General features: G+C 46.7%; 1 protein-coding gene across 1 annotated transcript in view; it reads left to right on the forward strand.

Moving 5' to 3' along the window:
• The first annotated feature begins 9,599 nt into the window (after positions 1-9,599).
• Positions 9,600-14,976, forward strand: part of TWIST2 (twist family bHLH transcription factor 2) — a 37,598-nt gene continuing 32,221 nt past the window's right edge. The window contains exon 1 of the mRNA XM_068408135.1: positions 9,600-10,119. Within this exon, the coding sequence (XP_068264236.1) occupies positions 9,600-10,082 (483 nt within the window). The 3' untranslated portion in view covers positions 10,083-10,119. The remainder of the gene's footprint in view (positions 10,120-14,976) is intronic.

Genomic DNA, 14,976 nt, shown 5'->3' on the forward strand with positions numbered 1-14,976 from the left:
ACCATGAAAGTGCAGTGGTGCATCCAGCCCTGTAATGCACCTTATAGCTTCACCAAAAGGAATATTTCTCAAGACAACTTCTCATCTGTGATGCTGAAGGTAGGATATGGGCAGCCAGGACAGATAAATTAGAACCCAGCTTCTTGTAATACTGCTGGAGCATTGCTTTCCACCATCCAATCCCAACACAGCAAGGCTCAGGATCATATTGAGCAAGTCACCCTTGACCAGAGAAGAACACCACCAACACAATAGAGCAAGGCATCAACGGAAGGGGGGAAGGATACCCTGACTCCTGGATGTAGAGGGCCTGGGAGGTTAAAATATCCAAACATGCATCTTCCCTGACACTACACATTCGAATCCACAGATGCTTTGCAGGAATGCTCTTCCTGTGCCTTTGAGGGTTGCAGCTGTTTCCCTGATAATTTCATTTCCAGTGCTTCAGCTACTACACACACGTTCCTTTACACCAGCTTTGGTGGCTATACAGTGGTGTATTTACAACCAGATCTACATCAAGACGACTTGCGCTATCGTTCATGATGTCCCAGCAGACAATATGGTCTACACAGGTAAAGGTTGTTACTCTTGAGAAAACAACCATTTTGCTTAATATGTCTGGAAAAACAGTTCAAAAGCAATGATAGAAATTTACAACTTTTTATGGTTGCTTCTTTTAAATTCTACCAACCTTAACTTTTGAGAATTTGTTTGGGGCTTTATCACATAATTGTTTTTGAAAGAAACAATGGGCCTTTCCTGTTTTTTCTCCCCAGATCTCACTAGGAAGGTCAAGCCTGGTTTCCCCTGAATTTGCTGAGGGTCCCAGAAGTGGAACCTGATCTTTTGGGGTCTAGTTGAGTCTTTAACAAAGCTATCTTTTCTCCTCAAAGTTTATTCAGGTGCATGAGTTAAACAGGTGTTGGTAAAGACAAAGAAAAAAGCAGAAGTTTTAATCAGTCTTAGAAAAATAATTTCCTCTCTCAGCTGAGCAGGTTTGGCTGACTGTCCCTTCTGATGTTGTAAGTGTAGCTACTAAGCAAATTTAATTTTTTATTTTCAAACAGAAGATTTCAACATTTCAGTATCAAATTAAATACCAACATGAAACCAAATCAGCTGACAACCAGTTTGATCAGGAGGTACCAGCCTATTGCTACAGCAAAAGTCAAAATGAGGCACTGGCTGTGTCCACTCCACTTGTGGATATCAGTTGATATCCAAGGGATTCTCACCAGGTCCCACCCTCCCACAAAGACACTAACCCACTGAAGACATTAAACAGCACCATCGACCTCCACAGAATGTGAGTTATGGGTTAATCCCATATTCTTCACACAAAAAGCAATAAGCAGGCTGGGGTGCCGTACTTTGCCCTTCTGCTGTGGGAACATCAGTAATGTCTAAAGGCATGCAGAGAGCATGAATAAACACTGTTGGGAAATAACTTAATAAAAAGTTAAAATGTGGTTAAAAAAAGATGGATAAGAAAGGAAGAGTGGCTATGATTTTTGAGCAGTGTTTCCAAGAAAGGGAAAACGAACAATAGGCATCTGCTTTTTGCATCAAGGTATGGGAGAACAGCTGTGATTTGGCTCTAACAAGCTCCATAGCCTTTGAGACAGAAGGTGTAGCTCCCTGTTTTAAGTAGACAGATATTAGGGGAGGTTTAGCCTGATTACTTGCGTTGGCCTAGCGGTGACAATGACCCAACCAGTAGAGCTCTTCTTTTCTGGTACAGGAAACCAAGGTCCCATCTCTAGGATCCCACTACCAGGCTGATGGGGAGTGGGAACACTTCAAAGGCAGGACTTTTCACCACTGGGAACTGTGATTAATGGCCTGTCACTCAGCAGCAACCCACCCAGCCCTTCAGCAAGTGCTGCTAATGAGCTGTCCAGTCTCCTTTAACCAGAAGGTATATGCAACGTGATACATGGCCTCAACTATGGCTTAAACCCTGGGAAGAAATGATTGGAGAATTATAGTGCTGTAGGATAAGAAATGAGGACAGATGTTGCCCATTTTTATCTGCACAAAGGAGGGCTCCAGGGTTTGCAAACTATGAGTAGCTCAGGTATCAGCCAAAGCTAAGGTAAAGTGCAGAGCTGGCCAAAGAGACTACAAATAGTTTATTTTAACTGACTCCATACTCTTCTTGAAAATTCCTTCAAGAAACCTTAAAAAGTTCCTTCAGAAACCTTAAAAAGCTTCCCCTTGTTTTGCCCTGGCATTCAAAATTGTGATTTATCCAAATTCTGACAATTCCAAAAACCCCAGTGGGCTCCAGCACAGCCGTTCCTGGGGCTGTGCTGGGGCCACCAGCATATGCACCCGGTTCCTAGGAGGGGTTTGCCTTCCCCTAGCAGAGCTATCTAAAGCTATCTGTGTCCAACTTCATCATTTTGCTTTCCTCTCTACCCAACATCTGAACTGCAAGATGCTGTACCTTGTTGGTTAAATTCTAGAGGCAGCCTCAAGAGTTAAAACTTAGTTGGCTAAGGTTCAGGGCAATGAATCGCTCCTTGCTCTGTGCATATCTGTCGAGCGATACATGCAGGCAAACAAAGCTGCTTCTGGATCTGCCTTTGCACTCATCATGCAATTTTTCAGGTTGCGTCTGTACGGTTTGGAGGCATTTCTCTGTCTGGCACCGAGGAGACATCACCAGTGCCACATGTCCACCTAACATAGCCTTCAAAGTGACTTAATTTGAGGGGAATGGGGAAAGCTCATTTGTAACATGCTTTGAGAAAGATTATGTAGACCCATGGGGAAAACCATTTATTTCAATAGCAGTATAATTGCCCAGGGCTTTGCTTTCCAGTACTGTGTTGCTATCTTTTCACCTGACAAAATAGTTAACTACAAGGCTGATTTAACTCTCTAGGGTCCTGGGTAATCCTCAAAAATAATGAAATGAAGGAATACAAGCAACAGTACTTTGGACTTTTTCTTGGTGGGCTTTCCAGCCACATTAATTCAGAGTAACTATGGGCTTCAAGATGTGTAAAAAGACTAATTGCACCACAGACTACTGCACTCAAGAAAACACCACTACAGTCAGTGGCTGGATCCAAAACAGGAGATGGACAGAGGAGCATGATGTTTGCAAAGGCAACCTGTGTCCAGCAGGAACAGTTTTCACGCTGGGATCCTGCTGAGGCTTTCAGAGGGGGCTGTGGAAGGTAGCAAAGACAAGTGAGTTACAAGCCTTAAATCTGCTTTATGGGATCAGTGCCTTCCCTCACATTATTTCTGGGGCTTCGCAGATCGAAGATGACAGCAAAACACTGACCTGAGGCCATCAGCTTCTACAGACCTGTTTTGTAATCCATGGGGAGAGGATCCACCGTGGGGACCAAGAAAGGACAGTCCCTCTTCTCCATGGCCGGACAGGGAGATGAGGTCAGTCTCACTAGCATCAGCCTGGCCAAATCCTTCCTGGACCACAGAATGCACTTGCACTGCTAAAGTCAACCCAAGTTTCATCTCAGGAGCAAGTCCTGGCTCCTCAGTGGAAGCAATTCTCCATCTTCTGGAGATGGAGAAGCTGTCAAGCAATGCCAAAAACCAGAAGCCAAACTTGATGTTGTTTTGAATATACCTGCCTTGAAGTGTGTTGCTGTCCAAAAAATGAACAGAAGCCTGACCCTTCCCAACAGTACCCAAATGCTATTGGAACAGCCAGGCTGGTTTTAGATTCTCCTTGACATTGGTGGAAAGCCCTTCCTCCCCAGCTTAATGTCCCTGGAGATGTGGGAAGAAAAGGCAAGGAGAACAAGATATTTCACGTTTTGATTTTCCAGCTCATGAAATAATATTTTCATTTTTCCTAGCCCAGGTTTTAAGCTGCTATTACTACTACTGCAGCCGCAATTAATATTTCACCTTCCAAAAAGAGGGGGGGAAAAGAAAAAAAAAAATCTGTCTTCCCTGTGGATTCCCAGGGAGACATTCCTCTCCGATCTGCAATTAGTGGCAGCCTTGGGTAAATGATCTAAAATAGAAAAGTTATTTTTGGAATCATGATAGCTACTCCTTTTTACTCCCCCAAATGCCAGTTCTTTTTGCTTTGCACTACATTAAAAATAGAATCCACAATTGCAATGCCACTGACTTTCAGTTTCTTCCTACAGTAGGACATACGCTATCTTCCCAATGCTATCAACATGAGAAATCATGCAGATTTCTAGTCTTGCCAGTAATCAACGATCACACCTGAAACACTGCAACCAGCATTCAAGGCAGAACTATGTCTGGTCTACATTATCCTTGTCCTACTGACAATGGAGCTTGGGCGACCAGGAGATGTGAACTGGTCCTCCAACAGCCTCATGCTTGAGACCCCAATCCAAAACCTGTTGAAGCCACTGAAGGTCCCTCTTCTTATTTCGGAGGGGGTTCAGATCAGAAATTCAAGCCTGTATTTAGCATATATGTGACTTTATACACCTACCTATGTCATACAGAAGTTAGTAGGACTCAGATGCACCTATCTTCTCCAAGGCATCCTCCAGCAGCTGACAGAATCTCTGCCTCAGTTAGAAAATCTGTGAATTGCAGTGCATTTTCATAATCTGACTCATCATGGTATTTTTTGAAAGTTACTTAAGATTTGCATTTATCATTATTACACCGTAGACAGTTTGTCCTGGCATTGTACACAGCAACTAAAGCAAGCTCTGGAAAAATGACCCTTGCAATTCACACCTTGCTTGGTCAAAGCTTGGGTGGAGCTGCCACCTTCATAAAGGAGATGGACAAAGGGCCTGTGGGGCTTTCTCAGGAGAAAGATGTCTGCTTGGAAAAATCTCCAAGTCCTTCTCTCTTTTCTGTAATTCTCTTGTGAAGTGTCCCCTAAAAAGACCTATATTTCCCACCTTCTCAAGCACAAAGCGGAAGCAGCCAGATGGAGCCATCAAACCACGCATGGGGAGAAGGTGCCACCTCGCTCCCCACGGGCCAGGCGTCAGCACATCCAGCTGCCCCAGCGATGCCTTTGCAAACCAAAAGCATGCCTTGACCTTGACTGCATTTATTGGCAGGATTAACAAGCAATAGGACTCGCTGTCCCCAGGTCAGCCTCTCCTTTGCTCGTGTCTGCTGCTCTGAGGGTTTGTAACTGAGGGAGCAGAAAAGAAGAGCAGGCACATCAGCTGGTAACAGTTCAGAAACAGATGTACATTCCTGCACAAAACTCCAACGTTAGCGTATCCAATTACTTTGAAACCGTGCTCTGCTCCAACTGTCTTATCCCTAAAGCCTCGCTCTCCTTACCCTCCTGCTTCTTATCTGCGCTGCTAGCTCGCCGCTCCTTTGCTTTTGATTATAAACTTGTCACCGCAGGGTCAAAGCTTCGGGAGACATCCGCCTGCCGCGTCTGGCCGCTGCTGCTGCAGCGCAACATGAGGAATAAGGAAACAAAGCCCATAAAGGAGAAGTACAAGGCGAAACATGACTGCCTTTGCAAAGACAGCACGTGGAAGGTGCGCACACCAGATTGCATTTAGTTGTTGCTGCACAAAAGCTTTAAGGAATTATCCCCTAAGTCACACCAAAGGCAAGGCAAAAAAAAGAAACCCACATCTTAACTACACCCGGCTACAGTAGAGGCCATTCAATGCTGGATGCAATTTGCAACAGGGATGTTTCTGAAAGGAGAGATGATGCTTTTCTCTATAGCAGTAGGTAGTGAGGAGGAAGATGGCAGTAAGCACAACAGCATCTATCTTCTTTCAGTTTGCTCCAAAAATTTGCGTCCCTGGCAGCTCCCCCAACGGAGAAGAGCTGGGAAAGCAGTCTGAGCATGTTGACATGCTGTTGCCCTTTACTGCCAGGGCACCCAACCTTCCCCCGCTTCCTACTGCAGGCAGAGGGAAGGGTGGCAGGAGATGGAAGTCCAAATGCTCTCCTCTATAGCGCAGAGAGGCTGAAGGGTGATTCGCTGGCCAAGCCCTGCCAGGGGGACAACTGGACAACAGGCTTCCTACAGAGAATAAGCACTGCCCCCAAAGCCCAGTCTGTGTTAGGTTTTTTTTTTTTTCCTCCAATTTAGAAATTTTGGGAACCTGGTAACAGCAGTGAAACAGCAGCGGCATCACAGTAGATGTTCACATTTAAACAGGGCATTAAACTTTCACTAAAACTATTTTTTATATCACAGTTTTTATGTCATAACCCCTTTCCCACCCTGCTGTGGCAGCAGTAAGGGTGCATCCACCCCATCCTCCTTGGCCAGCAGTACCTTTGTACCATGTGGCTCTCCCCACAAACCTCTCAAACTCCCTTTTCCTTCAGGAGATCCAGATCACATTTCACCCGGGTCTGCGCACACACAGACTGTGCCTTTGGTTGGCTCCAAGGGAAGATATTTGCAGTATTGTCAATGGTGTACTTAGCTCTGGCACTAAGTACTGCTAGGGGACCCAGCAGCCATAAGGAGTACACACATACACAGCAGCTCCAGAGCAACACTTGTTGGAGCCAGGCTTATAGACTTCGTAATTATGACACAGCCAAGTTTCACCATAAATTTCCCCTAATTAAGCCTGCCTGATACTAAAAAGCTTTGCACATTCAGAGGTTACGCACAGCAACAGCCCCCCTTAGGGAGAAATCCTGCCTCGCTTTGTCGTGCAAACACTCCTTCGGGCTGGTTCGCCATAGCCAGGCAGGGGGCTGCGGCTGTTCATTTATTTATTTAATAAAGCCATGGCATGCAGAGAAGTGAGGGGCTGGTCTGCCACGGGAGCCCGCTCCTACTCTGCACCATGCATCTTGGAGAGGCATGGCTGAGAGCACGAGGAGCAGCGGACGTATCCTTTTCACACCACGGCTCCAGTGTGGTGCCCAGGAGCCGCGTGTCTCCTGCTGCGCTTGTATGGGATGGGCCCAGTGGTTATCACAAAGGCAAAATGCCTGTGCTAGCAGAGAATTGGGCATTTCGAGATACAGCCACACAGTCAGCCCCCAAAACTCTTCTGTCTCCAACCCCTGGAAGGATCAAGTCCCACCCCATGGAAACACCTCACTCCCGGGGAAATCAAATTCTGCCTTCAGTGGTCATCACAGGGCAAAAGCAAGACACACAATAAATATTAACGCACATCAGCAGGGCAGGAGGAGAGGAGAAGCAGCAACGAGCAGCTCCGCTCTCTCTCTCAAGCTCAGGTCTGCTCCCCTCGCTCCTGGTGCTCTCAAACACACACCAAAACGCAGCCCTGCTCCCTCCCCGAGCAGCCTTTTGCAGGCACTGCAGCACCTTTGGGCAGCGCACGCCAGGCACTCAGCCCTGCGGCCCAGCTGCCCTCCCATGCTCCACGCATCCCTGCAAACCCACAGCAGCTCACCACCGTAAACGTGGTGGGAGCACGCAGAGGAGCCGGTGCTGTTCGCAGGGAACCTGTTTGCTGGGAAAACTGTGCTCTTTGCAGCTGAACGGAGCTGCCCCTCTAGTCTTCAGTGATGGTTTCTCTTAGCACTTGGAAATTCAAACCAAATACCCCCTACGAGGGGTGTTTTGCCCTCCGAGGCGCAGTTTCACATCAGCACCACCATCAACAGCAGTTTATTTCGCTTACAGGACAAGCGAGGGGCCGTTACTCAATTTTCCCCAGTATAAACATCGCTTGCCCCAACTCAGCCAAGGGTGGTATCTGCCTTCGGGTCTGTGGGGCTGGCAGACGCCATCCCAGTCCTCTGTACTCACCGACCTCCAGGTCACAGATGCAAAGCAGTTGCCAACCCTCAGCCCCAGCCCTGAGCCCTTCTGGAAACCTGGCTTTGGGGTGCGAGCAGCAGAGGCACCCATCCTATGCGACTCGCTGGGGTCTTAAATTGGATTAAAAATCTATTTGCAGAACTGCCTCGCTTTCCGACTTCTGTGCTGCACCTGAAAAACCTTTCCTTTTGAAAGCAAACACAGGCTCTCCCCAGGGGCTGCCTGGGGAAGTCTTTCCACTATAAACATTACCTACCAGTAGTGGAGTCAGCCCCAGGCAAGCCAAAATTCCTTCTCCTACCAAGGAACACTTTCCAATCAAACCAGACATTATTTTTTCCATTAATGAGTGTTGATACCTACTGGAAAACTTTGCAAAGAAATCCACTCCAAACTAATTCTTCTGATACAACATCTACATTTTACGAGTTTCTTTTGTCTTATTTATTTTTATTATTATTGCTTTATTTTATTTTCCTGCTCCGTATTGAAAACATGATCTTTGCTGCTCAGGAATGCGTCTGTTGCTGCAATTTGGGCTGTAACTGAAATCAGAGGTCCAAATCTGATTTTGCTCTGCCTTAGCTCCACGGAAGCAAGCAGAGTTTTCCCACATTTTCCCTGGTGTGACGGAGAGGAAAAATAGATCCATCGTCTTCTGTTTGATCCATCAGAAACCCTGGAGCTGCTACCACAATTTTTATGTGCTGGGATACCATGATTTCAACAGCAGGATATTCTGGAGGAAAAGGCATCCTCCTACCTACCTCAGCTCTTGTTTCCCCAAAAAGTACTATTTAGTATTTAACAGGGGAGTGGAAAAAGCTGGGAGAAAAATGGCAGGCAGATGTCTGCGTGGTCAGCATCGCCTCTCTGGGGTATTCTCCATGGGATTTTCTACAAACTATTAACTGCTTTCCAGGTGACCCATATTTTAGGCTCCACTGGGTTAGTCCAGAAGGGTCTTCCCATGCCTTCCATAAGCAGGGGGCTTGAAGGGGCTTCTCCCAGCTGCCCCTAAACCTCCACCCTTCCCACAGCTCAGAATGCCCCAGGGGACTTCTGCCACCCTGAGGTCAATGTGTGGGACCGGGAGGCAATTTGCCACCCCATCTCCACAGGGCAGGGGGTTTGGGGAGCAGGGTGCTGCACCCCAGCACTGAGGGGTGCAAAATAGGACACCATTTTACAAAAATAGGGCACCATCTTGGGTGTGCAAGGGCTCGCACGCCCTGCACCCTGATTTGGGCAAGGTACCGCTACAGCCTGGCCACGGAGCTGGGAGCGGGACTTCGGCAGCATGGGCTGAGAGGCAGCCTGCAATCGCTCAGCAAGCAGACCAGCACCCCAAAAAAACCCTGTCAGGGGTGTTACCCTGAAGGGGTGCTGCAAATTCAGCATCTATAAGGGTGGGGTTGGGGGTGGCGGGGGGGGTGGTCATCAGTTATCTTTTATTCGAGATGCATTCCCAAGATTTTAGTTAAGTGTAACATAAAACTGTGAAAGTTTAGCAGGGGAAAAGCTTTCCTCCCACTGACCTGGCCGGCCAATCAGAAGGGAGCCCCGCACCTCCCTCACTTCTGACAACTATTTAGCAACTGAGCTCAGCTAAAGTTTCCAAAAAGTTAGAATAACTTCCTCTCTCCAAGACCTCAATTTTTTTGCACAACCCCAGTCCTTGAAATAAGAGCCCTTCAAGCAACCTGGAAAACGTTTGGTCAGCAAAAAAAAAAAAAAAAAAGAAAGAAAAAAAGCCCTCCTGTTTTTCCAAAGGATCTGTCTCAGGAATTTAAAGCACATTTAAGACACACACACACTCACATAACATAAGGAGGGGGGGAAAGTCTCTTCCCCTCCCCTTCTTGCAGAAAGCATGGAAGAAAGCTCCAGTTCTCCCGTTTCCCCTGTGGATAGCTTGGGGACCAGTGAAGAGGAGCTGGAAAGGCAGCCAAAGAGATTTGGCAGGAAGAGAAGATACAGTAAGAAGTCCAGCGAAGATGGCAGCCCCAACCCAGGGAAGAGGGGGAAAAAATCCAGTCCCAGCTCCCAATCTTATGAAGAACTGCAGAGCCAGAGGATCCTGGCCAATGTCAGAGAGAGGCAGAGGACTCAATCGCTCAATGAAGCTTTTGCCGCCTTGAGGAAAATCATCCCCACTTTGCCCTCTGACAAACTCAGTAAAATCCAGACCCTCAAGCTGGCGGCACGGTATATAGACTTCCTCTACCAGGTGCTACAGAGCGACGAGATGGACAGTAAGATGACGAGCTGCAGTTACGTGGCTCACGAGAGGCTGAGTTATGCCTTCTCTGTATGGAGGATGGAGGGAGCGTGGTCCATGTCAGCTTCCCACTAGCCACCACCCGGGCCAGGCGAGCCCAGCTGCCGAAGGGGTAGGTATCGATTTCTCTTCTTCTGGATGATGCTCTGTGACTGTCTGACCGCGGGATGGGGCTCCCATGGCTCCCTTCGCTGGCCCGGCTTTGCTGTGGGGTTTGGTCCTGCCCGGGGAGAGATGGCATAGCTTGGTGAGGCACAGGGATGCTGCTGGGCAAGGGGTTTGGGGCCACCGACCCAGAGGTGAGTCAGGGAGTATAGATGCATCTAGCCCCCTCCCGCTCCCCTGTGCCAGCAAAAAATCAAAAAAAAGAAACTTATAGGCAGACAAAAATCAGATATGTCTCTTTTTTTGAAAAATCAAATAGTCATGTTTCTGCTCTGCAGAGATGGGGGAGCTGAGAGGGAACCAGCGTTGAGAGCTGGCTGATAAGGGACGGGGGGGAAACCATTGCTGCATGAGATTTGCCAGAAAGCGCTGCTTCAGGGAAGGGTTTTAAGAGAGGAAAAGGCGATCACAGTACAACAGGCTGACAAGGGGATCCGAAACAGCTGCCGCACCGCTCCACGGGCAGCAGTGCCCAAAAAACACGGTGCCGAGCCATCGGCTCCCGGGGCAGCCGCATCCTCTCCCGGCTGGGGGTTACCAGGGGGTCTGTGGGACCCAAGCGGGGTTTGGCGACAAGTTTGCCCCAGGTTCTGTTTCTCTTAAGAGAAACGAGCTGCAGATGTCGGATGCAACCCCAGGCTGTGCCCCTTCCCCCTCACACAATAAAAAGTAAACAAAGATAGAAGAAACTTTGCTAAATTTTCCTATTTGTTCGGTTTCTCTTCCCCAAAGTGCTGGTAAAGCAAAGGCTGGTGTTAGACGTAGTTTCTTATTTACTCTCATTGCTAAACCCTTCCTCATCATTTTCCACGAGCAGAAAACTACTTCCTCTTAAGTTGCCTTTGTAATATTCAGTGCAGGAGGAATAAACAGTAAGAAAGGAGGGGGGGGAAAAAAGGCCCTTAACACCTTCATCTCAAGCTAATTAAGCAGAGCAGCTCTGCATTGTGTCAGCCAGAGTTTGCGTACGGCCAGTCGCTCTCTGGGGCTCTGTACATAAAGCAGAGCCCGCGAACCCTTTTGCCCAGCAAACACTCGAAAGGGAAATTCGCCCCCCCTTTCTCGTAACGTCGTGCGTGATGTAAAATGAAATAATTTCATCATGTGGAGAATCAGCTCCTTAAAGATGAAAAGAAAGTTTATCCCAGCCTATTGGCCAGGCTTTTTTTAAAGAGGCAAATCCATCTTTGTTTTAGCAGCAATAAACTTCTCATTAAAAAAAAAAATACTTTGAATCAACTTTGTTTGAAAAAGCCAAAATATGTTCAAACCAGGGCTTACTAGTCATGTAAAATGCAGACTTAAAACCATTTCAGAAACCACTTCAAGTAAGTGTTTTACTCACATCCTGAAATGGTTTTATTTTGGTGCTGCAATCAGGGTTGCCATGCGCTCTTCTAGGGAGCCCCCAAAGTGTTAGGCTGTTCAAAAATTGGTTACTCTATCCATTGCACAAGCTGCCTGTTGTTTAGTTTCATTTAAATAGGTAAAGCTGCTGTCGCGGGTTTTATGGCTGTTGCTGGTGTTACTATTTTTTTGTATGCTGTGCCCTAATTTCAACTGCAAAAAGCCAAAGTCGAGACACTTTTTAAAAGGATAAACCCTCCGTTTATAAAACAGAGTGTCTTTTCCCTTGTTAATCTGGCTAGAAAAGCTACAGCAAATAGGTTAAAAAAAAAACCCGCATGCAAAAACCCGGGCTTCTTGTCAAAAACAGATGTAAAATGTCCCAAACACATATTTCTTCAGCAGTTTAGATTGGCTGAATAGTAAAGTGCTGGGATGGAACAATGCATTTATTCTGTTGTTTCCCAAACGATGTGCTGCCATTAGCCAGGGATGTTTATAAAGCTATTATCTAATATACAACCATACCTCTCTATCACATAGTGCTTTAGCAGTAAGACCTGCTTTTTTAATCACATTTAAAAATCACTATCTGATTTTGAATCGTTATTAGCATTGCTCCGACAAGGTGGATTTTATATGTCGATGCTCAGATTGTCCGTACCTAAAAGAATGAGAGCGATATTTCGGACCGCGTGAAAAACCATGATGTAGAGCCAAACCCCGCCGTGTTTTCGGTTTGCTTTGGAGCGAATCGGTGTTCAGCATCTTTGCCGTAACCCGACTTCCAGCCCCGTGGTTAGAGGTAGCTTTTTGCTCTGCATTTGCATCCCCTGTAAAGGAAGGTCACTTTTCCCCAAGCCCCCAGACTTTTCCCCCCTTGCCTCTCTTCTTTCTGTGCCTGTGTCTGCATGCACACGCATGTGGTTGAACTGTTGAAAACATTGTTGACAAATGGCCTGGTGTGGTGCGGTGTCAAATTCTATCATTTATGGTGACAAAAATTACGTCTGCCAGCAAAAAAAAAAAACCACCATGACAAGACTCACAAGAAACCCTCTAAAATAGGCAAACTTAGCTGGGTGGTGTATCATGGGGCTTCTGCATGGGTCTGTCCCAGATGGAGGAGTTTTTGTGCATAACAGGGATGCAGCCTCAATGGCAAAAAAAACCCTTAAGAAGTAGCTATCTGAATTTGGGATGGGCTCTTGCCTTTCCTAGGGAGTAGTGAGCACTGCAAACATTGGGTGAGCACAAAGGAGCGAGCTCTGTTTAGGCTGGATTGCCAGTTTAGGCTGGATGGCCACAGCCATCCTCCCTTTTCCCTGGGTTTTGAGGTGAGATAGGCAAGGAAAGGTTTTTCTCCTTGGAGGAATGGTCATTCCCTGTCAGCTGCAGAAAAATCAGAGGAGCTTTTTGATTAGAAAATCAGAGCCTTGGGAACTGGTAAAATGCCACCTGGCTGTTGCGAACGCCAGCAGGTCACTGCTGCTCGCTCCTCTGGCCGCAAGAGGTTTTCCTGTTCTGCTCTGTGTAATTACAGACAACTTACTCCGGTAGTTTCAAGAGAAACAGGCGCAGCTTTGCACTTCAATGAGCGCAATAGGATGTTTCAACAGACACGCGAAGCTGAGCCTTCCTCCCCAAAATCTCCCCATCCTCATCGCCAACACCTGTGCCCCTTCTCCTGCAGCCACCTTTCTCTTTTTTCCTTCAACATGCTCAAGATTCTCTAGACCATAAAAAATTCAGGAGAAAAGAAAATATGTTTCCTGTTATTCCATTTAATAGGAAAAATGCTGTCCAATCGGGATGTCAGGAGCATCAGCAAAGTGTAAAGAATGATGTAGTCCTAACTCTCATGAGCCTTACTCATCCCAGTAAGACCAGTTTGCCAGCAACCCCCTTCTTCCCACTTGCCGCAGCAGGGCTTGGGGTGATACCTTTGCCTCCCCTGGGCTGGCACTAGCACTAATAACACCTTTCCTATCTGTTTTTGTGCTGGGAAAGCCGCGTGCAAACATGTGCGTGTGATACGCAGCCCTCTCACCATTACCCCTTCAGACTTCCAGGGCTGTTTCCAGTATAAAATGCTAGCATCCCATTTCATTTTGTCCTTAAAAAGCAAACAGATGTTATCTCTGCTGGCCCTGGGAACAACCTAATTCTATAGTTTATGAGAGCAGTACAGTTAACTGGGGGTGTTGTGACACTGGAACTAAGCCCTTTTTGTCCCAAAAGCCCTATTTTTTTATACGCACCCTTAGAAAAATGTAAATATGTTTCCTTGACAGGAAGGATTGTAAAGTTTGGTATTTACATTAATAGGCTTGTAGCGGGGGGTTTTCATCTTAGTGCATTTAAAAGCCCAGCAAAATGCATTTTGGATCTTCTGTTTATGTTCGTGTCTTTTCTTGGGAAAGGATAAATCTGTTACAACACAGCAGACACCAAGTACATTGCAAGTCAGCCAGAAAACACTCAGGCTCAGAGATCTTTGAAAGAGAGGGTGCAAGGAAAACGCTCCTGAGAAGGAGACATGCAAAAGACAAATCTGCCATGGTCTAGATGCATATAAACTAATTACAGATTGTAAAGAGTTACACACACGCATGGTGGAGGGAAAATTTTGGATCAAAACCGAAGGACCACTTAGAAGAGTGGCAAAAGCATGTTATTACTTAATCTGCCAGAGCCAGGGCTGCGGTAAAAGTCCTGTCAGGAGGGATGTGCATTGAAGGGTCATTAAGGGAACAGTCAAGGCATACATTTCAGCTAAGCAGACCTAATTTGTCTCCAAATTAGTCATCCTCACACTGGTCATCTGTGCAGAGCAGCTTTAATTTTAAGAGCATAGGAAGCATCCTCATTAAAACAAAGGGGAAGATGGCAATGCTTCTCCTTTGCAACCTCCCTTCACATTCCTTCCTTCAGTGCTTTTTGGGGCATATTTCATAGAGTTACAGGTAGTGGTGATAAATTCACCTTGGAGATCACAGCAGCCTCGTACAGAGCTGGGACAGATCCTGTAACCACCACTGAAATCTCTTTTGGGGACATTTCTTGTCACTCTTTCCCCCTAGCAATATAATTATTTTTATAGCTGTAGCTCTGAGAATCATTTCCATGTGGTTCAGCATGACTTTGAAATCTCCAAGCCTGAAATCTCCAGAATTTATGTCTTGCTGTAGAGCCGTAGGAATAGGTTGATGAGGCCATGAACATGTAAGGGAACGCCACCACAACCCCGAGCACAAAGCAAGCTCGACATGTAATCAGGGAATTACAGCTGCTGGTCGGGGGAAGCATGCATTTTGGGTGGCTCCCCCTCCCAGGCTTCACAAAAGATTAGGAAAGGAAAAAAAAAATAGCTGATTTAAATAAAGTGCTGTGCCATGAAAAATGCGCTGGGCCCGATCCTCAGCTGGCTCTGAGCAACCTTGCTGCTCCTTGCTAG

Source organism: Nyctibius grandis, chromosome 9, assembly GCF_013368605.1.
Source record: "Nyctibius grandis isolate bNycGra1 chromosome 9, bNycGra1.pri, whole genome shotgun sequence".
Taxonomy (NCBI): domain Eukaryota; kingdom Metazoa; phylum Chordata; class Aves; order Nyctibiiformes; family Nyctibiidae; genus Nyctibius; species Nyctibius grandis.